Genomic DNA, 20,362 nt, shown 5'->3' with positions numbered 1-20,362 from the left:
GCCACCATGTCGGGAGCTGCCGATTCCAGCTCGTTGCCCCCGATTGCAGCTCCTCCTCCGCGTCAGCCGTCAGCCAAGACCCGTCGACCTTCTAGCAAACAGTTCTCGCGCAACATTCCAGGTAGTCCACATGCTTCTACTACAAGTTCCGATGGAGAAACTTTGCCTGAAAATGCAGTGCAAAGTGACGCATTGACAAACACTGGAGAGACTCTATCGGCCCAGCAACAGGAGAAAGTGCAGATTTGTACAACGTCGCCCGACCTCGAATTGTTATGTAGGGAAAATGGACTCTCAGCTCCGCAATTTGCACGAAATTGCGAAATGGTGACCTCATTGGACATGTTTCTGGGTTTCTGGACGTCTATGAAGAGCGTCATGTACTTTCCAGCGTTGAAAGAGCTCTCGATCATCAACCAGCCCACAATCTGCGAACTTGAAGGAGTCGAACACTGCAGAAATTTGGAAAAGTTGTGTGTTACAGAATGTGGGTTGACAAAAATTGCAAATCTGACAAATTGTACGAAATTGAAGCAACTGAATTTGAGTGCCAACAAAATTCGACGGCTGGAAAATCTGGACTTGCTTGTGAACTTGGAGACGCTATGGGTGAATCAGAACCAGTTAGAGAGGCTCGATGGTCTGTGGAGACTGACAAAATTGACTCAACTTTGGGCTTGTCGGAATCGTATTGATCGTATCGATACAGCGCTAAATTGCTGCGTGAATCTCACAGAGCTGAACCTTTCAGACAACAAGTTATCGAGTTTCAAAGGGTTACTATCGCTCATGAATCTGGACCAACTTACTGTTCTTATACTTAGTGATCCTCACTTTGGCGACAATCCAGTGTGTCGATTGTGCAATTATCAAACGTACTTGATGTGTCAGCTTCCTCGCTTGAATTTTCTCGATACTGTCGAGCTATCTGCGCGCAACAAACAGATCGCTGAAGCAACTATGATCAAGAAAAAAATGTACTACAACATGCGGATCAAGACTATAAAACGCGACGTACATAGTCGAGTCCGACATGCCGAGAATATCCGGAACCAGGCTGAACATCACATGGAAACGAGTGTGGCAGCTTTGGTGCGGCAGAAGAAAGAGATCGAGCGTTTCTTGATCGAGAAGAATGAAACAGTATCGCAAGATATGATAGACAAATTGGAGAAGAAGCTGGAATGTATAAACTCTTGTCTCCGAGATCGGTACACTGCGGTGTATCGCATGGATCAAGATTTTGACCGTCTGAGAATTAGTCTAAGATGCACATCTGAGATGAATATTGCGCGTTTGATGCTGGAGTTGGAGACTGGAGGCAATATTCGACTTGAGGATGGGAAACCTACTGACGCTTGGTTTGGATCTTGCGTAGAGCTCGTTCGTTCTCGATTATATCTACCAGACTTGCAAAAATTCGGTATCAATGATATTCGAATTAATCGAGTTACAAGAATCAATAACCGATTTTTACGAAATCGCTTTCAAGCTCGAATGGAAGAAGTGCTCGTAGCTCCAGATAAGAAAGTAAAGGATAATGTATCGAAGAAGGGAGTGACAGTGCCCAATAATGACGTGGAAGGGGAACGAGATAGTGAAAATACAAGTGAGCGAAATGTTCAGCAAGAACAAGGTCAGTCTCCCAGTTCAACACTAGAAACTTCAATGGAATATTTATTCTACGCTCAGTCAATGTCGCTTGATGACCAATTAATGCGCAGTCCTGTAGATTCCGAGCAATTGTTCATCGCAGAGAATGGATTTTGTGGGTTTTCGGGAGTTAGTCCAACCGATTTTGGCGCTGCAATCAAGCTTTCCAACTCAGTTGCACTACTGGATACATCACGAATCACTGCTACTCTTATTTCTAAGGGCCAACAAGTACAAGGCAACGGCGATACTCAAGCAAGTCAGTTAAATTTGACCCAAGACATGAAGAGAGCAATGCAGCTTGTTGCATCTGGTGAATGGGATCTACCCAGTGGAGTTCTACTCGTTGCAAAAGTATTCCCGGGATACACGAAATGTATCAGCAATGTGGATGTCACGCTCGCAAAAGCCTCTGGGTCCGGTAAGGAAAAAGATGTTACTGGAATTCAAAGCCTACAAGTAATACATGGAGGTACTGCGACAACAACTGATGGGGCAGTAAACAAGCAGAAGGTGTACTACGTGTTTGATGGTGCGTTGGTTCTTCCCGAGTACTTTGTGGAGTATCAGTATGTTTTCAATAATGATGTCCCTGGATCATCGGTAAGTAATGTTTCGCCAGAGCTTCGACCAACTAAATCGCCAAGAATTATCCACGACAATGACGAAGATATTGTTAATCTTGGTGTGGTTTCCAATCAAGTTGACACTTTTGAGCGGAAATACCGTATCCGCCGCTCCCCAAGTCCACAATCGTCTGAGAACAGCGTATATTCCAGTACAGATGAAAGTATCGTGCGCTTGCTTCAAATGGAACCCCTGTTATCTGGAATTGAAGCGACATCTTCTGTATCAGTTCGGTCTTCTACTAATCGCATTAAATATCTAAGCTTGCTTGGATGTGAACTAGAAGCGGTTCCAGATTTGTCGTATTTGAACGATCATCTCGAAGTTCTGGTGCTAAGTTACAACAAGATCCAAGGAACGGGTAACCTTGAAAGTCTCTCAAAATTGATCACATTGGACTTGTCTTACAACCAAATTACACATTTGGAACATCTGCAGAATCTGCGCGATCTAGAAAATCTAGAAGTAACACACAACTTGATCCGGTCTTTTGACGATGTGAAGCTCATTGGACAAGCACTAGGAAAACTTTCCCTCAAGCAGTTAGACCTTCGAAAGAACGGGATTTGCGAGTCCAAGCGCTACAGATTTCACGTGCTTCAATATTTACCGCAACTCGCTCAACTTGATCAACAATCGGTATCTCAAGAAGAAATACTCACTGCTCAACGATTGATAACCAAGCTTTCCGCGTCAAAAGTTTGGGTGCTTCACTGCCAAAAAACGCGTTGTAATGCTCCGTTATCTTCCATCGAAGCACCTAATTCGCAGTCAATAGACCATCCGGAATCCAACAATGACGGGGATATAATAGCGGAATGGAGTTCAGTGGAAGAACTTGTTCTAAATCATGAATTACTGGGGTCAATTGAGGGTCTGTCAAAGGCTGTAAATCTACGCGTAGCGTCTTTTTCGGACAACGCTATTAAACGTATTGACGGTTTACAGGCGTGTACGAGACTTGAAGAGCTCTATTTGGACGACAATGAGATCAAGCAGATCGAGAACCTGGGCCAGCTTTCATTTTTAAAAAAACTACATCTTGGTCGCAATAAGTTGTCCGTCATTCAGCACCTGGACTCACTGGAGAACCTTATCCAGCTGTCATTAGAAGAGAACCAGATCTCCAGTTTAAGAGGTCTGGGGTCGGCGTTAAAGCTGATGGAACTTTACTTAGCCAACAACCAAATCGAGAATTTAAAGGAGATCCAACACCTGAAATCTCTACCCAAACTAACGATTCTCGACTTGTCCGGCAACGAAATAACGCGTCTATCGGATTATCGTCTTTATACTGTTTTCTACCTCAGACGTGTTAAGGTGTTAGACGGTGTAAGTGTTTCGACGCAAGATCAAAGCAACGCGAAGCAAAAATACAGCGGAAAGTTAACGTTTGAGCTCATTCTGGAGAAATGTGGAGGCGGTGGCTGTGTGACGCCCACTGGATCAGCAGAAAGTCAGTTTGGTCGAATTTTTGACATGGACGTCTCATCGTGTCGACTACGAGAGATCGGGCGGATTTCGGGAGATATTTTCTCTAATTTGCGCGAGATTAACCTCGAAAACAACCAGATCAGTGATATTTCGGGTCTTGAGGTGCTACCCAGACTGCGAATTCTCAATCTTAATCGTAACAAGATCGAGAGACTCGTGTCGTCCAGCTCGTCATCGGATTATACAATGCCAGATTCGTGCGATGGTGGGGGGAAAGGAATCTTAGCTTGTCTCCATCTCGAACAATTGCATCTTGCTTACAATTTGATCACGGATATGACGACACTGGGGCTGCAGTTTTTAGACTCTTTAAAGGTGAATTGTGATGTGCAGAATCAATGGGATCGAAACGCGTCTAAACTGATTTTTACTTGTTATGTTGTAGGTACTTCACCTGCAAGGTAACGCAATCCTATACTTTGCAGGGTTAGACTGCAACACGGAGCTAGTGGATATCCGTCTGGATAAGAATCGCATACGACAACTAGATCCACATTCGACTCTCGCATTACGGCACGTTAAGTCCCTGAACCTAGAAGACAATGGTCTTAAGTCACTGTCGAATTTCAACAACATGATTAGCTTAGAGGTAAGTGCCCCTCATGTTTTTAATTCCAGGATTGACTAACAAAACGTTTTACTTGCAGACTCTGGAGTTATCCAACAATCGACTCATCGATTTAGAGGAAGTGGAGAAGCTTGCCTCGCTGCCTTCGATGGTGAACCTGAGGATGGTCAACAACCCTTTGACCAAGAAGCACCTGTATCGACAGCATGTGTTGTATAAACTCAACTCGCTCAAGACATTAGACGGTAAAGACGTTTACAGCGACGAGAAAGAACGGATCGAGATGCTTTTTGCAGCTGCTGCAGCTTCAGCGACTGCATCTGAGAGGGGGATGGAGAACCGTCCAGTATATCCGACTCAACTTGTGTTGACTCCATCGAGTATTCCGACTAAAGGCTCATCTTCTGTTGGTATTCCTCAACCTATCGAAGTGTTAACCGGTTCACACCTTCGAAAGACAAATAGTCCGCTATTTTCACATGGACAAATGCCGGTCTTGGCGCCGACATTCCCACTACCAGAACATGAAGTAGATCTCTCGATCACGGTTGGGTCATCCAATACGACTACCCGTTCACTGTCACTCAATTCCTATCGACACAATTCGTTAGGAAGTCAATCCAGTTGGCAAGTTGGTGCCATCAATCCAGCATCGAGCTTACCGTCTGCATCCACAGCCACAGTGGCGTCAGTATTCGGTGCGAATCTATCCAAAAGCGTCGGTGGATCAGGGAATGATCAATTGTACGCTGGCGGCGGCATACGAAGACGGATAACAAGCGTACATTATGATCAGCAAAGTGGTGAGTATGGATGTTTTCCATCGAATTTTTCAGTGTTTTTTTTTTTTACTAACCAGACAGTTTAGTTTCTCCTTCTCTTCAGGTGAGTGGCAAATTTGGCGAAACGAAGCTCCCTGTTGGCATTGTGTCGTCCCAAGCTGTCGGTCGGAGTCCTGCAGCGACGATGAGAAGAGGTATACTTTATAATATTCGCTATGATACACAAACTCAGAACCTGGTTAACAAATTGTTTGATGTCTTTACAGCAGGTTTCAACATGCAGCCTTCGTCTGCAGATTCGCTAGAAAACGTGCTGCCAGCTAGTTCTATCCCTTCCAGCAGCAACGACGCTAGCAACAATGCTGGCAGGAGCTTTTCCGGATATGTGGTGACATTCGGCAACCAGAAACGCTATCCCAGCTACCCGGAAACTACGATTCCTTACCTCTCCACTAAACTACAACAGCAAGGTAGACGCAGCAGCGAGAGACGATAACCAGAACGCAATGTAAAGTAGACCAACATATTCAAAGGATAATGTATTGATTCGACTCTAATCTTCCTGGCTATTGCTGCGCTTGTCTGTTTGCCTTCAGTAGGATCAATTGGAATTATAAAAAGTTTTCATCAACCTTGATCAGGAGAGAACTGGTCATCATCGGCAAACAGACAAGCTACTATACACTACATGCAAAGGGCTCACAGGAGCTTTACCTGGAAGCTTGGACTGGTACTGAGTTCTTGGACGGAAAAGCCTCAGACTGACGTGCAAATATCAGAGAGATTGTTGTCCACCATCGAATCGTTGGATATTGCGAGTTTTGCTTCACTGGCCTCCGTCCCTTTGCACCCGATTCCAGTCCAAGCTCCAGGTCTGCGTAAGACAGAGAAGACAGAAGTAAACTCACACCCACACATTATCTTCTGGGAAGGCACTCCCAAGTTAGAAGAGTGTATTACAATGGCTCAACCCCAAAGGGAGCAGCAGGGAAAACAGCATATCAAATATGACGTTCACCTGCCTTGCAGTGCACCTTTCAAACAGCTTACTTAAGCGGGATGAAACGCGACGAGTTCGTGGCGCCGATACCGGGGCGACCGTGGGTCACCGGCTTGTAAGAGATGGCGAACTCACCCAGGTAGTGGCCGATCATCTCGGGCTGTCACAAAGCACAAATAAAAGACGTTAGTCCGCCACAATTCATATTCCCGTCAAATCGACAGGGTCATTACAAATTATAAAATATGAAAGCTCCCTGGGTCGCCCCATACACAGAACGTCGGAGGGGGTGGCAGCCGGGTGGACTTTCGGTACTATCAAATATGACAGACCAGTTTCCACCACTCTTCGGGTAATAAGCCACGCACCCCCCGAGAGCCGCGAACAGTTCTGGAGACATACCTTGATTTCAATGCCGTTGAACTCCTTGCCGTTGTACACGCCGACCACCGAGCCGATCATCTCGGGGACGATGATCATGTTACGCAGGTGGGTCTTGATGCCCTCGGGGCGCTCCATGGGCTTGGCAGCAGCCTTGGCCTTGCGAAGACGCTTGATCAGAGCCATCGGCTTACGCTTGAGGCCGCGCGAGAAGCGACGGCGAGCACGAGCGTTCACCAGCTCCATGAGCTCCTCATGGTTCAGGTCGAGGAGCTTGTCCAGGTCCACACCACGGTAGCTGAACTTGCGGAACGTGCGCTTCTTGCGCAGGGCAGCGAGCTCAAGGTTCTTCTCCTCCACGGATTGGTCAGCCATTGTTTCCAGTAATACCAGTGTGGCAAGGTGAGGCGCTGCTTCCAACGACGTGCTTATCGACTGGCGCACAGCCAATCGCCTTACCATTGGCTGAAAATGTGGGAGATTTTACGCCTAATGCGTAATTACAGATTGTTTTTACGAACAGTAACATGATATAATTGCAGCTAGCTGTTAGACGTGCTTGATCAAGGTTTGACGACCAAGCGCTGGAGTAGTGATGGTGTATGTGGACTTGAACGTGCGCGCGACGGCGAGGGTGTCGGCTGGCGAGCTGCAGCGATGTATGTCGAGAGAATTGTGGACTGTCATTGAATGGAAATGGTGTATTGAATCGGAGACTAATTGCGTTTGCTACCGGTACGAAATTGCTGTTAGTGGGCTACGCGACGGTCTGTGTCAATGTGGATTGCGAAGGAAACGAGAAGCCCAAGCCAGTGACAGCGCTACCAGATCTGCCGCAAACGGCACAAAAGGACAAGAGCAGTAAGGTTACAAAGAAGGCGAAGCTCTATACGGCAGCGCTGAGCAACGGGCTACACCTGAAGGATGCGACCTCGACTGACAAAACGCAGTCCAGACAACGCAAGCGCATCACACTGAAGCTGGAGGAAGTGGCGGACGCGCAGAAGCTGGTAAGAAATGCGCCGATGTGGTAGATGTGGACAGAAGCTCACCTTTTTTTTTTTTTTGCTTGTTGCAGACTGCATCGGATGTAGTGAAGGGATACGACATCGTGGCAGCCGAAGCGGCGACACCCAAGGTGTTCCAGTTCCTGTGCGAGCAGGCCGACATTGACCTGATCACGTTCGACGTCACGAACCGATTGCCATTCCAGATCAAGCGGCCATTGGTGCGTGCGTACAGCTCTGTGTGTACGGCGTTCCTGTACTAACCTTGAATGGTCTGTAGATTGCTGCCGCCATGAAGCGTGACATCTACTTTGAGATCACATACACACCGTGCCTCGGTGATACCGCTGGACGACGATACTTTTTCTCCAACGCCAGCAACCTCGTCCGCCTCACAGGTGGCAAGAACCTGGTGTTCGCCAGTGGTGCTACTCGCGACATTCTGTTGCGTTCACCCTACGACGTCATTAACATCGGGCTCTTGTCCGGACTAAAATATGGTCAAGCTCTAGATGCAATTTCCACATCGTGTCTGGCGGTGCTGGAGCACGCAGACAAGCGCAGAGGGATCATAGGAGGCGTGCAGGTGGAAGCCACCGAGGATGTAGCCATGGAATAAACTTATCCTGTTGGCTTAGCGTCTATGATTGTTCCATTGCCTCCGCAGAGTCGTCTTCGTCCTGTGTCTTCTGTTCCCTTGTAGTCTCGTCGGGCTCCTGTTCGGTATTGGCTTCACCCTGCATAGCTTCATCAGGTGATCCCTTCTCCTCTGTGTCTTCATCGGCATTCCCGCCGTTCTCAGCATCCGATGGCTCATCAACCGACATCATGCCTTCATCTTCACCGCCGTCCTCCTCGTTCGTGTCAATTGCAACTTCATCTAGCTGCTCTGCGACTTCGTTTGTAGTCTCTCCACCTTCCTCCTCTTCAACCATACTTTTCTGGTTCTTCTTCCGACTCGCAGCAGCTTTTGCCTCTGTAGCAGCAATAACAGTAAGCAAGTGACTCAATTTCCTTCCTCTATAGGCTACCTGACCTTGCAGACACGCCTCAACAGGTTCGATAAAGTGCTCAAAGTCTGCGTCTCGAAGAGTCTGCAGCACGTCCTTCAATGTGATGGTGCTGCGTTTGTTAGCCACCGACGTATCGTGTGCACTGCGGTAACAATTGACTATCAGTTACCAGATCCACCAAAGGCAACTATGCTCCAACTGACGTACATGGACGCCAAATACAGTGTAAACATGCTGGCCGCAGAGTTCAACGTCTGTCGGGCATCCTTGGTCAATATCGCGCGTTCTGGTAGCGCCTTCTTCACAGCGCGAGCCGTCAAACTTGCCGCATGCTCGTGCTCCATGTTGCTTCGAGTTTTTTGGCGGGAAATGTCAAGGACTAAAATGTGTGCGACCCATTTTACTTTTCACAAGTAATCCCTTGGACTATTTTGTGTAGCCATTTCTAACGCTGTCAAATTGCTGGTAATGAGCGAGGTGGGCGAAGAGGAGCTTGCCGCGTGCATTGCTACGCTGCAGAAGCTCCATGGAGAGGAAGCTCACCAGTTGTTCCAGTCATCTCCGCGCTTTAAGCCACTGCGGACGGCGCTGATCCCTCTCATTGCAGATCTGCGCGCCAAATTCTTCCATGGGAACTCAGCAGCAAGTGACAACTCGCGCCAGGAGCGCAAGAGAGCCAAGAAGGTGGAGAGAGCAAGGCAGAAAGCTCTGGATCAGCAGTACGTGAACAACACTAAGCTGCGCGCAGAGCGAATCGCGCGGTTGGCAGCGTTGCAGGCGCAGAACCCGTTGCTAGCCAATGTACCCGACGGTGTCGCGGCTGCTGATGAACCGATGCTCCTGAAGGAGAACGGAGAAGAGGAGAAGAAGAAAGAAGAGAGAGAAACGGAGCAATTGCATTACCACCGTGCATGCTACACGTGCAAGGTCAAGTTCCGTAAGCTGCATCACTTCTACGATCGGCTGTGTCCATCCTGTGCCGAACTCAATTACAAGAAGCGTCTGCAGAATGCCGATCTGCGCGGACATATCGCAGTTGTCACGGGTGCGAGAGTGAAGATTGGCTACGAGATTGCACTGAAATTGCTGCGTAGTGGAGCGACGGTGGTGGCCACGACGCGGTTCCCCAAGGATGCAGCGTTCCGGTATGCGAAGGAGAAGGATTTTGAAGTCTGGAAGGAGCGACTGCAGATTTACGGCATGGACTTTCGTGACCTGGGCGTGATCGACAAGTTTATGGACCATATTGAGGAGACCTGTGGGAGTCTCGACATCTTGATTAACAACGCGACTCAGACGATTCGACGACCAGTGCACTACTACAAGCACCTGATCGAGTGCGAGGTGGCACCGGTACCGGAAGAAATGGCTAAGGTCAACCAAATTCTTCGGGGTAACGCAAACCTTCTTGGTAGTTCCCCAACGGACGTCGAGAGTGAGAGCGTTTCTGTCAATGGTGCTGCAATCGTTAGCACCAGTGGAGGCTCATCGACGGCGATCTCCACTGCTACTGCATCGGCGTCTGCATCCGTGCACCTTTCGCAGATGCCACTTGTTGCTGAAGACCAACATTCCGCAGAGACGGAAACCTTGTTTCCAAAGGGTCAAGTGGATAACAACCAGCAGCAGGTGGATCTCCGCACATCGAACTCATGGGTCAAAAAAATCAACCAGATCGAAACCATGGGTAGGTTGGAATGCCGGGTTCTGGAGTTGCTTTTAGTACTCATTTTTATGCTATTTATTTGCAGAGCTGGTGGAAGTGTTCGCGATCAATACGATGGCCCCGTTCATCCTCAATAAACGTGCCATCCCTCTTCTCGAAAAGGTACCGGAGACTTATAAGTTGTGTACCCCTTGATATTGCTTCTCACTGCTGTATGTGTCTGCTTTTCACGCTTAAGAGCTCGAACGAACGCCGCTTTATCATTAATGTCAGTGCGATGGAAGGCAAGTTCTACCGCAGCAAGACACCGAACCATCCGCATACGAACATGGCCAAGGCTGCGGCGAACATGATGACGAGAACGTGTGCTGAAGATCTTGCCAAGAAAGGCATTTACATGTCCAGTGTTGACACGGTAAGAACATTTCCTTTACTTTGGCTTGCGTTATGAAGGCTAATTTACTCTGCTTCCGCCAGGGCTGGATTAACGACGAGAACCCGCGAGACGTGGCTGTTCGCATTGCTGACACTCACAACTTCCAGACGCCACTAGACGAGGTCGACGCTGCTGCTCGTGTGCTTGACCCGATTTTTGCTCTGTATCAACAAGGCAACACGGACAAACCGCTATATGGTCAGTTCCTCAAGGACTACGCAGTCTCCGAGTGGTAAATTGTTTTGCCTCATTAGAACGATTAGTCGTTGGTAACCAGGGGGATAGAATTCATTATCCAAACGTGTGGTGCAAATGTGAACAACGTGGCGTACATACTGTCTCCCTTCAGTCCTCAATAGAAAACCCGCCGGTTTGGTGGCAGTGGAGGGCTGGTGCGTACATGTTCGATCCCAAAAGCCGGCTCCTGGCGAACAAAAACAGCAGCGAGACAGCTGCCGGCATCGAGTTTGGCCATGCATGACTGGACGAACGAGTCGTCCTCAAGATGGCCGAGGCGTTTGGAGATGTTGAAGTTTTGCTGCAACGTGTTCGGGGCCAAGTCGTTCTCCCGGGCCTGGCCACCAGCGACCTCTGCTAGACATGCCATCACGTCGCTCTTGAACACTTGCTCAGTGATTTGGCCTCGAGGTTGGGACAACCAAACGGGGAGCTTCTCGTCGGTCTTGCAGGCGTTGGCGGCTTTGACGAAATCTCTCACGCTCTTGATGTTCCACTGCAATGTCACTCCGAACACGATCGTTTCGACGATGGATTCCTGCATTTTAAGAGGTCAGTTTGGTTATTGGCTGCATTTGCATTCTCGCGGTCGTACCGCAAGCAGCGCAGTCTCGTTGATGGTCCAGTTCTCGTAGCCTGTGGGCACTTCACCGGGACGTCGCATCGGCTCCATTGTTACGGTGCTTGTTGTCGAGAAAGTAATTTTGAAACTGAGGAATTCGCAGCGTCCGCTGCTATCGGCAGGGTTTATAATGGAAGGACATAAAGTTGCGATTGAAGCGACGTCTCGGTGAGATGGACACAAGCAGTCATCGGTAAAAGCATTAAAAAAAAAAAAAACTTTAGAGTCTGATTTGAATTTAATGCCACTGGGAATCGAAGAGGTTAAAGTTCACCACCCTTCGTGTCGGGTTCATTGCGTTCTACATGGCATCAACCATTGGCGCTGAGCTTTCGCGCACCTCGTCGTCTGCCTTTGCTGTTGACTGCTCCACCGCCACCATTGAATCTACTGTTTCTTTTCCGGCTGTGTTTGCTGTCTCGCTTGTTTCTGCCTCCTCGGATGGCTGCATTGAAGAGGGAGTAGCTACATTGGGCACTTTGGTCGTGTCTTCGGAGTCTACGGGCCCCTCCTTCTCGATCTCTGGTTTCTCATTCTGCACCTCCGTTGCCCGCAGCTTCTCGTCTAGTTGCACAATCTTGTCAAGGATCACAGTCCGGCCGCTCCAGGCCCAGGTCTCTCGCACTTTCAGAGTTACCGTGCCGTCTTCATCCGCTGCAGCGCGCGAGAGCACTTGGCGGTCTCGAAGCCACCACTTGCCACGTCGGGCTCCTACTGCAGCGTGTTGCACGTAGATGCGCGGCTCCTTTGAGGATGGAGCAGCCTTCTTGTCGCCACCTAGCCGCTTCGGCATGGAGCTCTCGTCACACTGAGTTGCCCCTTGCTCGGGCTTGCGCTCCTGCCTGGGATCACTACTGTCGTCGCCCTGGACAGGAGCATTCTTCTTACGCTCCTGCTCCAGCTGCAGCCTCAGCGCTTCCAGCTCGCGCTTGAGCGTCGTCACCTCGTCGTCGGCCATGTGAAAGGTTGCGTTGGATGTAGCCATCTGTGATCGAAGCGACGTTGAAGGACCATCACTCTGGTCGTTGAACCTATGGAAGGTAGTCTTGCATGTTCTTTTATCCCTCGTCCTCAAGGGCAAGGTGCTGGATGCGAGTGCTTTAGCAATGCCAATAGCTCAAGAAGACATGCGGACTGCCGATGTGTCGTTAATTATGTGTTGAGTATTGTATGTAGGATGAAAGGGTCCTCATCATGACAGCGAATACATCGATGTGTAAAACAGATTCATAAGTTACGACTTCTAACGGGCAGCGAGCGGCAAACAGTGACGATCACATACGTATGAGCGAACAAAACCGCAGACTAACCAAGTAAACACGTCGATTTACAGTCCGCCCTTACTCTAGACTAGAGTCTCTAGCAGAGAACGTGTTCGCGATATCATACAGAAATGCAGACCACTCCCGTGCCTCGTAATGCCTGACGCGAGGGTAGTAGGCCTGATGATTGCTCACACTGGTTGCCCTGTCACAGCCGGCGTACAGGGTATACACCGCTCGACTGGTGGACCCGTCGGCATCAATCACACATGGCAGTCGACGGCGTGGAGTTTCGATGCTGTTACCACAGACACCATGCCTAAGAAAGCTGAATAACACTGAAAGAAAAACGCATTACATGTATTCCGTATTCATAGTGGCCAATGCTGTGGGCTCAACCATGGCAACACTTTGAAAAGCCAAACTTGCTTGTTTTGAAAAAAAAAAAAAGAAGGGCGTTTACCTGTCAAATCGGATTCATCATTTATCATTTTCGGGTCTTGAAGAGATCTGTAGGCAGATCACTCGCAGTACAGAATCTGCCGACGAGAGGATTCAGTTGGCGCGTTCCAAGCACATACCGAGATTCAATGGGCGCTGCGCAGTCGTGGTGCTGCGGAGTGAAAGGTCGGGATGAACTGCAGCCGGGCAAGAGGCGGCCCAACGGCTTCAAGCATGACCGGGACATGCACGCTGTCAGGTCTCCGCATGTGACGTCAGCGCCGCAGGTACCGGCACATGCACTTGGAAAATGGGCAATACTCGTAGCTTGAACTGCTGACGGACTGACTGTTTTGTGATGTTGCTCCATTCATCAGCCTATCAAGTTGCTGGGTCCGTCCTACAGCAGCGGGAGCATGGAATCCAAGTACGAGATGCTGGACGAGATTGGTGCGTCGTTGTGGCTGCTAATAGAAAGATCATGGACGTTTCTCTGATGTTGTTGTGTGGATATTAACAGGACACGGAGGCACCTCGGTCGTATACAAGTGTTGCGAACGACGCACAGGAGTTGTACGCGCTTGCAAGATCATTGACCGACGCGCTGTCGAGCGAGAGCATAACGTCGTGATGGAGCAATTCCAAGTGAGTTATGGATTTATGGTATTAACGGCGTGTTGGTTTGCTAACGTTTCTGGTGATGACGAAGGTTGAGATCCAAGTACTGCAGTCGCTAAAGCACCCGAACATCATTCACATTGAAGACGTCTTCCTGTCCGAATCGAAGATCTGCATGGTGCGTATTTGTATACCAAAGAACGAACGTGTTACACAGTATTCAATGTTGGATGCATTATTCCAGGTCACGGAATATATGGGTGGTGGCGAGCTGTTTGACTATGTCGTCGATAGGGGGACGCTGTCGGAAGTGGAAGCGAGCACCATTGTCCGTCAGATCACGTCGGCTGTCGCCTACTTGCACGCACGTGGAATTATTCATCGCGACCTCAAGCCAGGTGCGTATGTGATAATGTTTGCTGTTGCAGCTATCGATATTAACATTTTTTCATTGCAAAAGAAAACTTGATGCTGACGAGCAAGTCGCGTGGGGCCTCCGTGAAAATCATCGACTTCGGGCTGGCAAAGTTACTGGACGCAGACGACAAGACGGCCTCCTTTTTGGGAACTAGAGGATATCTCGCGCCGGAAATGCTACAACGTCAAGCATATTCCATGTCTGTGGATATGTGGGCGTTAGGGATCATCGTGTATGTCTTGCTCTGCGGTTGCCTGCCTTTCGACGATGATGGCGGCAAGATCGCCAACGAAAAGGCCGCTCGGGTACGTGGCAGATGCTCCGGATACGGATTCATAGTCGCCGATTGCTTACGGAGTTGTGTATAGGCAAAGTTTGGCCTCCGCTTTCCCCGCTGGGCCAGTGGCTTGTCCGAGAGCGCAAAGGATCTACTCCGCAATTTGTTGGGTAGGCACAAGAACCACACTGATCACTCGTTTTGCTTCGTATCTTAACTGCTTATGTGCGCTTATGACAGAGGTGGACTCGACCAACCGGTTCACGGCAGAGCAGGCGTTGGCACATCCGTGGGTCACAGGTGCTCGCACGCCCAACAAGTACCTCAAGTCTCCCAACTACCTGCGCTCTATCAAGCAGGAAAAAGTGAGCCAGAAGATGAATGGCCGCATGCCACACGCAAACGGCAACAGTGTCGAAGTCTGCAATGGCAATGGACCGACGATCAGCGTGCGGAGACAGTCGCGTTGATCTCCGCTAAGCATAGCGATGTAAAGTGTATTTTTGCCCAATTTGAAGTGCCTTTTGATCTGAATGTCGCTTGAACGCACATCACGTTCAGACAACCTTCGCGCTACCTCATCTCACCCAATGCGCACTTGGTCTGCTCATTTGCTCATTTGCTCGCCGAGACCGCACGCGTCGCCGCCCAAGAAGCAGCTGCTCTTCTCTGCCTACGCAAAGTGCCTCGTAGGAAAGAAGAGATCCGTGTTCTCCCCGTCGCGCAGATCCGGTGTGATTTGGCGCTCTGTGAGACGCGTACGAGGCTTGTATAGTTGAAGTATCCCTCGTTCCTTGTCTTAATCCGTACAAGATGCGGCGCTCCACGCGTCTAGAAGCCGCGTCGGGCGCACGCGCTCCACGGATGTCCAAATTAATCGCACAACACGCGCAACGCGTGCGTCAGGTCCGTTTTAAAGCACCCTAGCGCCTCAAAGGCCGCAGTAGACGTAGCATTTTAGAGAGAAGACGCTTCGTTCTGACCGGGTCTTTGCTTGCTCTGGCCGTAGGGCGCAGACGAGTCCGAGGACGAGTGGAAACCCGACGCAGAAGAGGACGGAGACACTAGTGAACAAGCTGAAGAGCTCTCGGACTCTGCGTCCTCCGAGGAAGAACTGGCCAAGCGCCGAATTCGAGTCAATAAGCGGAAAGTCATCGACAGTGACGACTCGGACCAGGACAAGAAGCCCAGACGAGCCAAAATGAAGATGAAGAAGGTTAAACGCACGACCAAAATGCTGGAAACTCCACCGCCGCCTCCTGTTAAGATAAAGCAGACAGCAGCCCAAGCAGTGAAGAAAGTTGCAGCTGCAGCCAAGATAGAAACCAAACGGAATGGAAATGCGTCGTTCCCAATGAAGGACGAAGCTCCAGATGCTCACCGACGACCTGTGAAGCAGCAGAAACGCGCCAATATGCAAGTAAACTCCGATCGAAGACAAGCCACAGTCTCGTACAGCGGCGTGCCGTCGAATCACACGTTGGACAACTTTTTCGACGAGATTTTGGAGTGGAAATTCTACGAGGCGTTGAGAAGAGAAGTACAGGGCAGTCACTCGCTCAATATAGCGAACGATGGGTCCGAGGAAGGCGAAGTGGAGGTAGAAGTCGAGAAGGTACCGAGCAAGTTTCGCTCGTATGAACACTATTTCTCGGTCTGGAAGCCTTTGGCGCTGGAGGAAGTGCAGGCCCAGACGATTAATGCCGTGACGACGGACCGTCCCAACCCGATCCCAGTGACTGTGAAAGGCTTTGGAGCGACGTTTATTTCTAAGAGCTGCAAGATCCGGGTGGACCCGAAGAAGCAGAATATCCCTGGTATGCGACGCAAGGGTGGCTGGGATCACCTCAACGAACTGTTTATGAATGATTTAGTATTGATTTCGCCCGACCAAGACTACTTTCGTAAGGCTCTGGCATCGTCTAAAGGCGTAAAGATCGAAGCAAACGGCGAAGATGCACAGGACACCTCATCTGTAGGGTTTTTGGCCATTGTGGCGACCCAGAGAGCGTCGAAAGAGGGATTAACTATGACGATATTGAGATCGGGATTGGGAGCGCTGGAGAAGGAGGAGAACATCTATCTCTTTAAGCTCAACAACCTTATTACCAGTGTCCGAGAATTCCGAGCGCTTTGCGATTGCAGTCATTACGGTCTGCTGCCGTTGCTGTTGTCTGGTGAACACAAGCAAGGGACTATGCAGCTGGACTCGCTGGGTCTGAAGTATGTCCAGTGGCTTTCGAGAACTTTCAACGACTCGCAGCGAGAAGCTATCACAGCAGCAGCGACGTCAGAGGGATTCACGTTGATTAAGGGTCCTCCAGGTACAGGCAAGACTACGACGCTTAAAGGTTTGCTGAACTCGTTGCATTTGCGCGAGTATAATCGGTATTACAATGCTGTATTGGATGTGGCGCGCCGACCGGATAGCGAGACAGCCAAAGCGTGGGCTCAGGTGGGGAATGAAAAGCCTCACATCTTGGTGACGGCGCCGTCCAATGCAGCAGTGGACAACATTGTGAGCAAGGTGATCGAGGAGGGATTCTGTGATGGAGAAGGGCGGCGATATTTCCCTAAAATTGTGCGCGTTGGAAGAGGGTTGGTACGTGTTTGCTATAGTTGTCTGTGGTAATCTATGCAGTGTGGTCTAACGTTTTGTTAGAGTGCAAGTGTCCAAAGCGTAGGTCTGGAAAACCAAGTCGATCAAATCTGCAGCCAGCCGCTGGAAGTTCTTGAGGGCCATATTGGCCGCCTACGCCATGAACTGATGGTGGTACGTAGAAACAACACCTCTCAGCTGTTTGTTTGTTGTGGGCGTTTTGCTAACGTGCGAGTTTTCAGGTGGAGCGCGACTCGTTAATGCTGCGAGACCAATTACGGAATATTGTTGCCTGGATCGAGCACGACCCTATTAAGGCGCTAGAGGAGATTGCACAGCATGATGCACAACAGAACCAAGCTGCGGTTGCAGCACGTGCAGCGGCCGAAGCTCAATCTTCTCCAGTACCGCCGCCGCTGGATTTGCCGCCGCCGTCTGCTCTTGAACAAAAGCCATTGTCACCCCCGCCACCGCCAACCGCATATCCTGATTCTCCTCCGCCGCCCCCATCGCCACCTGCCCCTGAGATCCCTGGCGAGGAAAGCTCAATACACAGCACGAGCGCGTTTGAAGGCGGTGAAGTCGCTGCAAATATGCCAGAAGAGGAAGAAGATGAAGAGTTTCCGGCTTCTTTTGGAGCCCCGCCACCGGCGTGGGACGAACAGGAGAGCTCTTTTAATGCTGAGGCAAGCGGGAAGGCTTTAAACGCGTTTTTGGATGATGGCAGCAACTCTGAAGAAGATGAACCCCTCCCAGGTGCAGCCCATGAAGTCAAAACGGAAGATCAGGAGGAGCAAGACGAGCCCTTCCCTGCTCCACCGCAGCGACAAACAGAAATGGAAACATCTTCAAGCGAGGATGGATCGTCTAGCAAACCTATTGAAGTCGACGATGACGATGACAACGACACACCTGAGCAGGACGAACCATTACCAGGTCACGAACCAAACGCGGAAGTTCGCGAACAGGTTAAACCCTTGTCGGTGGCGCTGGGACCTATTCAGACTGCATATCACGATGCTGCTATCAACTCACCTAACAGTCCGTTGCCGTCATCTCCGCCACCGCCGCCACCTCCGTTATCACCGCCACCACCACCTCCATTATCACCCCCACCGCCGAGCGATCTTCCTGATGATCGCCACTTTCCGTCTTCCCCGACTATGATGATGCCTCAGTCTCCACGCTTACCCCCACCGGCTGCACCAAAAGAGACGAAGGAATGGGGCCCAATTGACTACTCACGGTATCACCCCTATGTGGCCATGGCTCAGCGGATTAATGGATGCTTGGAAAAACTCTCTGAGGTACGTGCTCAGTCCTTGGCTACATGAATCGAGTGACTGACGTTTCTGCTTGTTGTTTTGATTAGGTCAAGTTGGAGTTACAGCGGTTTGAGTTCGCTCGCCAAGCAGTGAGCGAGATGAGAGGAAAACTCTCTCAGTCCACACGACAATCACTAGAAGTTTCGTTCCTGGATACGGCACACATTGTGTTCACAACACTGAGCAGTGCCGGTGTTGCTGCACTGGATGCAAGCGCTCGCTACGATGTACTCGTAGTGGACGAAGCAGCCCAAGCTGTCGAACTCTCCACTATTATCCCCATGAAGTACGTAGCACCCTGATCAATTGGCTCGTGCTTGGCTAACAATTTCATTCTTTCGATACTAGATTTGGAAGCAAACAGTGCGTGCTGGTTGGCGATCCTCAGCAGCTTTCAGCAACAGTATTCTCGCGTAACAGCGGCCAATCCCTGTACGAGCGGAGTTTGTTTGAGCGACTGGAAAGCTGCGAGCATCCTGTACATATGCTGCGAACGCAGTACCGAAGGTACGTATCCATAGTTACGTGAACGGCTGCTATGATGCAGTTGACTAACACTTGTTTATATCTCGTCTAGTCACCCTATGATCTCCGACTTCCCCAGGAATTACTTTTATGGCGGCAAGCTTCAAGATGGCGACAATGTAAAGGGCGACGAATACGTCAAGCCGTACCACAGTCTTGGACCTGCTTTCATGCCGCTGGTGTTCTGGAACCTGCTCAGCAGTCGAGAGAATTCTACAAAGTCAGTATCGCGCATGAATGTCGGCGAGGCGGAGCTAGCAGTGAACTTGTTTCTCACTCTGAAGAACTCCTGTCCTCCAAACGCGATCGCCGGGAAGGTCGGTATGATTACTCCGTATAGCCAGCAAATGGATGAGCTAAAGAGTCAATTCCGCCGCGTATTGGGCGACCGCTATGAGCAAGAGGTCGAGATCAACACTGTCGATGGCTTCCAAGGACGCGAGAAGGACATTATCATTCGTACGTGACGTTATGACCTGTCTTTGGAACGGATTGAGCTTTCTAACGATGTATCTGCGTGTAATAGTGTCCACTGTCCGAGCTGATCCCAAAGCTGGTGTTGGTTTCTTGAATGATATCCGGCGTATGAATGTGGCTCTAACGCGTGCGAAGTTTGCCTGCTACGTGATCGGAAAAGAGAACACGCTCCGCTCCTCGAAGCCTTGGTCGGCTCTATTGGATCACGTGTATAACCACCATTGTATTGTACATGTGCATAGTCCGAAGTGCAATTTGCTCACGTTGAAGCCGATGGAACGACCGTCTGAGACGTCACGGAATTCAGGAGCATCGAGAAATCATCATCACCAGGGGCCCCAACAGCAATACGATCAATCGATGACTGCTGACGGTTACGGGTCGATGGGCAACGGGTGGAAAGGAAGAGGACGAGGGAATGACGGACGCGGTGGACGACGCGGTGGACGAGGAGGTCGTGGACGTGGCAACCGAGGACGAGGGCGAGGAGCGCCAGTGCAACAGTACGCGCCACAACAGCAATTTCTGCAAGGCCCAGGATCGCAATACTCTAATCAAGTTCCACCGCGTGAGTACGGACAACCTCCACCTATGAACATGCCGATGCAACATGGAGGAAGACCTGCTATGGCGCCTCAACCTCCTCCAGGATATTTTGCTCTCCGTGGCCCAGTACAGACCTTTCCTCCTTCTCCGATGCATGGTGCTGGACCTTACGCTGGAAATCCCCCTCCGAACCTCTCTCGACCAGCGAATAATGGTGCTGGAAGAGGTAATATTAATCCTCGAGATCCTCGACAACGTGCTGGACGAGGAGCTGGGCCTCCGGGCTTTGGAGGCTGAAACATGGCAGGTAACGTTATGATAGTGATAGAACTCCCCAGCTTTCCAAAAACTCTAATTGTGATTATGTTTAGAGCCTGGTGATCCTCGA

At 50.0% G+C, this 20,362-nt stretch overlaps 9 protein-coding genes across 19 annotated transcripts; 5 read left to right on the top strand and 4 right to left on the bottom strand.

Annotated features, from left to right (window-relative positions):
• Nucleotides 1–6: 6 nt before the first annotated feature.
• On the top strand, nucleotides 7–5,676 carry PPTG_04252 (hypothetical protein; the record flags this gene model as incomplete). Its single annotated transcript, XM_008898136.1, has 5 exons — nucleotides 7–4,089; nucleotides 4,160–4,363; nucleotides 4,422–5,145; nucleotides 5,211–5,318; nucleotides 5,391–5,676. 5 exons carry the CDS (start codon nucleotides 7–9, stop codon nucleotides 5,618–5,620), a joined length of 5,349 nt encoding a protein of 1,782 aa, XP_008896384.1. The 3' UTR covers nucleotides 5,621–5,676.
• PPTG_04251 (40S ribosomal protein S15) lies at nucleotides 5,641–6,987 on the bottom strand. The gene is made up of 2 exons (XM_008898135.1): nucleotides 6,527–6,987; nucleotides 5,641–6,284 (listed from the first exon to the last, which is right to left on the bottom strand). Exons 1-2 carry the CDS (start codon nucleotides 6,965–6,967, stop codon nucleotides 6,171–6,173), a joined length of 555 nt encoding a protein of 184 aa, XP_008896383.1. The 5' UTR covers nucleotides 6,968–6,987; the 3' UTR covers nucleotides 5,641–6,170.
• A 36-nt stretch (nucleotides 6,988–7,023) lies between these two features.
• On the top strand, nucleotides 7,024–8,156 carry PPTG_04250 (hypothetical protein). The gene is made up of 4 exons (XM_008898134.1): nucleotides 7,024–7,164; nucleotides 7,259–7,515; nucleotides 7,584–7,733; nucleotides 7,793–8,156. The coding sequence occupies exons 1-4, from the start codon at nucleotides 7,101–7,103 to the stop codon at nucleotides 8,129–8,131; spliced, it is 810 nt and encodes a 269-aa protein (XP_008896382.1). The 5' UTR covers nucleotides 7,024–7,100; the 3' UTR covers nucleotides 8,132–8,156.
• Nucleotides 8,095–8,914, bottom strand: PPTG_04249 (hypothetical protein). Its single transcript, XM_008898133.1, has 3 exons — nucleotides 8,733–8,914; nucleotides 8,549–8,667; nucleotides 8,095–8,488 (listed from the first exon to the last, which is right to left on the bottom strand). Exons 1-3 carry the CDS (start codon nucleotides 8,867–8,869, stop codon nucleotides 8,154–8,156), a joined length of 591 nt encoding a protein of 196 aa, XP_008896381.1. The 5' UTR covers nucleotides 8,870–8,914; the 3' UTR covers nucleotides 8,095–8,153.
• A 23-nt stretch (nucleotides 8,915–8,937) lies between these two features.
• Nucleotides 8,938–10,978, top strand: PPTG_04248 (hypothetical protein). The gene is made up of 4 exons (XM_008898132.1): nucleotides 8,938–10,212; nucleotides 10,277–10,353; nucleotides 10,430–10,606; nucleotides 10,669–10,978. The coding sequence occupies exons 1-4, from the start codon at nucleotides 8,994–8,996 to the stop codon at nucleotides 10,861–10,863; spliced, it is 1,668 nt and encodes a 555-aa protein (XP_008896380.1). The 5' UTR covers nucleotides 8,938–8,993; the 3' UTR covers nucleotides 10,864–10,978.
• Nucleotide 10,979: 1 nt separating this feature from the next.
• Nucleotides 10,980–11,537, bottom strand: PPTG_04247 (hypothetical protein; the record flags this gene model as incomplete). The annotated part of the gene is made up of 2 exons (XM_008898131.1): nucleotides 10,980–11,402; nucleotides 11,460–11,537. The coding sequence occupies 2 exons, from the start codon at nucleotides 11,535–11,537 to the stop codon at nucleotides 10,980–10,982; spliced, it is 501 nt and encodes a 166-aa protein (XP_008896379.1).
• Nucleotides 11,538–11,704: 167 nt separating this feature from the next.
• PPTG_04246 (hypothetical protein) lies at nucleotides 11,705–12,453 on the bottom strand. The gene has a single exon (XM_008898130.1). The coding sequence runs from the start codon at nucleotides 12,442–12,444 to the stop codon at nucleotides 11,788–11,790; it is 657 nt and encodes a 218-aa protein (XP_008896378.1). The 5' UTR covers nucleotides 12,445–12,453; the 3' UTR covers nucleotides 11,705–11,787.
• A 765-nt stretch (nucleotides 12,454–13,218) lies between these two features.
• Nucleotides 13,219–15,048, top strand: PPTG_04245 (CAMK/CAMK1 protein kinase). Of its 11 annotated transcripts, XM_008898127.1 has the most exons (8): nucleotides 13,219–13,476; nucleotides 13,567–13,639; nucleotides 13,710–13,834; nucleotides 13,899–13,985; nucleotides 14,052–14,205; nucleotides 14,268–14,530; nucleotides 14,594–14,672; nucleotides 14,743–15,048. In XM_008898127.1, the coding sequence occupies exons 1-8, from the start codon at nucleotides 13,339–13,341 to the stop codon at nucleotides 14,970–14,972; spliced, it is 1,149 nt and encodes a 382-aa protein (XP_008896375.1). In that variant the 5' UTR covers nucleotides 13,219–13,338; the 3' UTR covers nucleotides 14,973–15,048. The 11 variants fall into 11 exon arrangements, with proteins under 11 accessions (XP_008896375.1, XP_008896373.1, XP_008896367.1 ...); XM_008898125.1 differs by having other exon boundaries at nucleotides 14,594–15,048; XM_008898119.1 differs by having other exon boundaries at nucleotides 13,899–14,205.
• Nucleotides 15,049–15,703: 655 nt separating this feature from the next.
• Nucleotides 15,704–20,271, top strand: PPTG_04244 (hypothetical protein; the record flags this gene model as incomplete). The annotated part of the gene is made up of 7 exons (XM_008898118.1): nucleotides 15,704–17,104; nucleotides 17,165–17,275; nucleotides 17,344–18,408; nucleotides 18,474–18,712; nucleotides 18,775–18,933; nucleotides 19,004–19,410; nucleotides 19,478–20,271. 7 exons carry the CDS (start codon nucleotides 15,704–15,706, stop codon nucleotides 20,269–20,271), a joined length of 4,176 nt encoding a protein of 1,391 aa, XP_008896366.1.
• Between the last annotated feature and the right edge of the window lie 91 nt (nucleotides 20,272–20,362).

The sequence above is a fragment of the Phytophthora parasitica genome (genome assembly GCF_000247585.1).
Source record: "Phytophthora parasitica INRA-310 unplaced genomic scaffold supercont2.6, whole genome shotgun sequence".
NCBI classification, from domain to species: Eukaryota; Oomycota; class Peronosporomycetes; order Peronosporales; family Peronosporaceae; genus Phytophthora; species Phytophthora nicotianae.
Note: the sequence above shows the minus strand (reverse complement) of the source record. Positions and strands in the feature narration are given on the sequence as shown.

Excerpts from the sequence above, each read along its gene's own strand:
- PPTG_04251 (XM_008898135.1), bottom strand. The coding sequence starts at position 6,967 with ATGGTAAGGCGATTGGCTGTGCGCCAGTCGATAAGCACGTCGTTGGAA. Across the intron at positions 6,285-6,526 it reads TCAACGGCATTGAAATCAAG|CCCGAGATGATCGGCCACTA; the intron begins GTATGTCTCCAG and ends GCTTTGTGACAG.
- PPTG_04250 (XM_008898134.1), top strand. The coding sequence starts at position 7,101 with ATGGTGTATGTGGACTTGAACGTGCGCGCGACGGCGAGGGTGTCGGCT. Across the intron at positions 7,516-7,583 it reads TGGCGGACGCGCAGAAGCTG|ACTGCATCGGATGTAGTGAA; the intron begins GTAAGAAATGCG and ends TGCTTGTTGCAG. Across the intron at positions 7,734-7,792 it reads TCCAGATCAAGCGGCCATTG|ATTGCTGCCGCCATGAAGCG; the intron begins GTGCGTGCGTAC and ends AATGGTCTGTAG.
- PPTG_04249 (XM_008898133.1), bottom strand. The coding sequence starts at position 8,869 with ATGGAGCACGAGCATGCGGCAAGTTTGACGGCTCGCGCTGTGAAGAAG. Across the intron at positions 8,668-8,732 it reads ACACTGTATTTGGCGTCCAT|TGCACACGATACGTCGGTGG; the intron begins GTACGTCAGTTG and ends TTGTTACCGCAG. Across the intron at positions 8,489-8,548 it reads TGTTGAGGCGTGTCTGCAAG|AGGCAAAAGCTGCTGCGAGT; the intron begins GTCAGGTAGCCT and ends TTGCTGCTACAG.
- PPTG_04248 (XM_008898132.1), top strand. The coding sequence starts at position 8,994 with ATGAGCGAGGTGGGCGAAGAGGAGCTTGCCGCGTGCATTGCTACGCTG. Across the intron at positions 10,213-10,276 it reads CAACCAGATCGAAACCATGG|AGCTGGTGGAAGTGTTCGCG; the intron begins GTAGGTTGGAAT and ends ATTTATTTGCAG. Across the intron at positions 10,607-10,668 it reads ACATGTCCAGTGTTGACACG|GGCTGGATTAACGACGAGAA; the intron begins GTAAGAACATTT and ends TGCTTCCGCCAG.
- PPTG_04246 (XM_008898130.1), bottom strand. The coding sequence starts at position 12,444 with ATGGCCGACGACGAGGTGACGACGCTCAAGCGCGAGCTGGAAGCGCTG.
- PPTG_04245 (XM_008898119.1), top strand. The coding sequence starts at position 13,339 with ATGGGCGCTGCGCAGTCGTGGTGCTGCGGAGTGAAAGGTCGGGATGAA. Across the intron at positions 13,835-13,898 it reads TCGTGATGGAGCAATTCCAA|GTTGAGATCCAAGTACTGCA; the intron begins GTGAGTTATGGA and ends GTGATGACGAAG. Across the intron at positions 14,531-14,593 it reads CCAACGAAAAGGCCGCTCGG|GCAAAGTTTGGCCTCCGCTT; the intron begins GTACGTGGCAGA and ends AGTTGTGTATAG.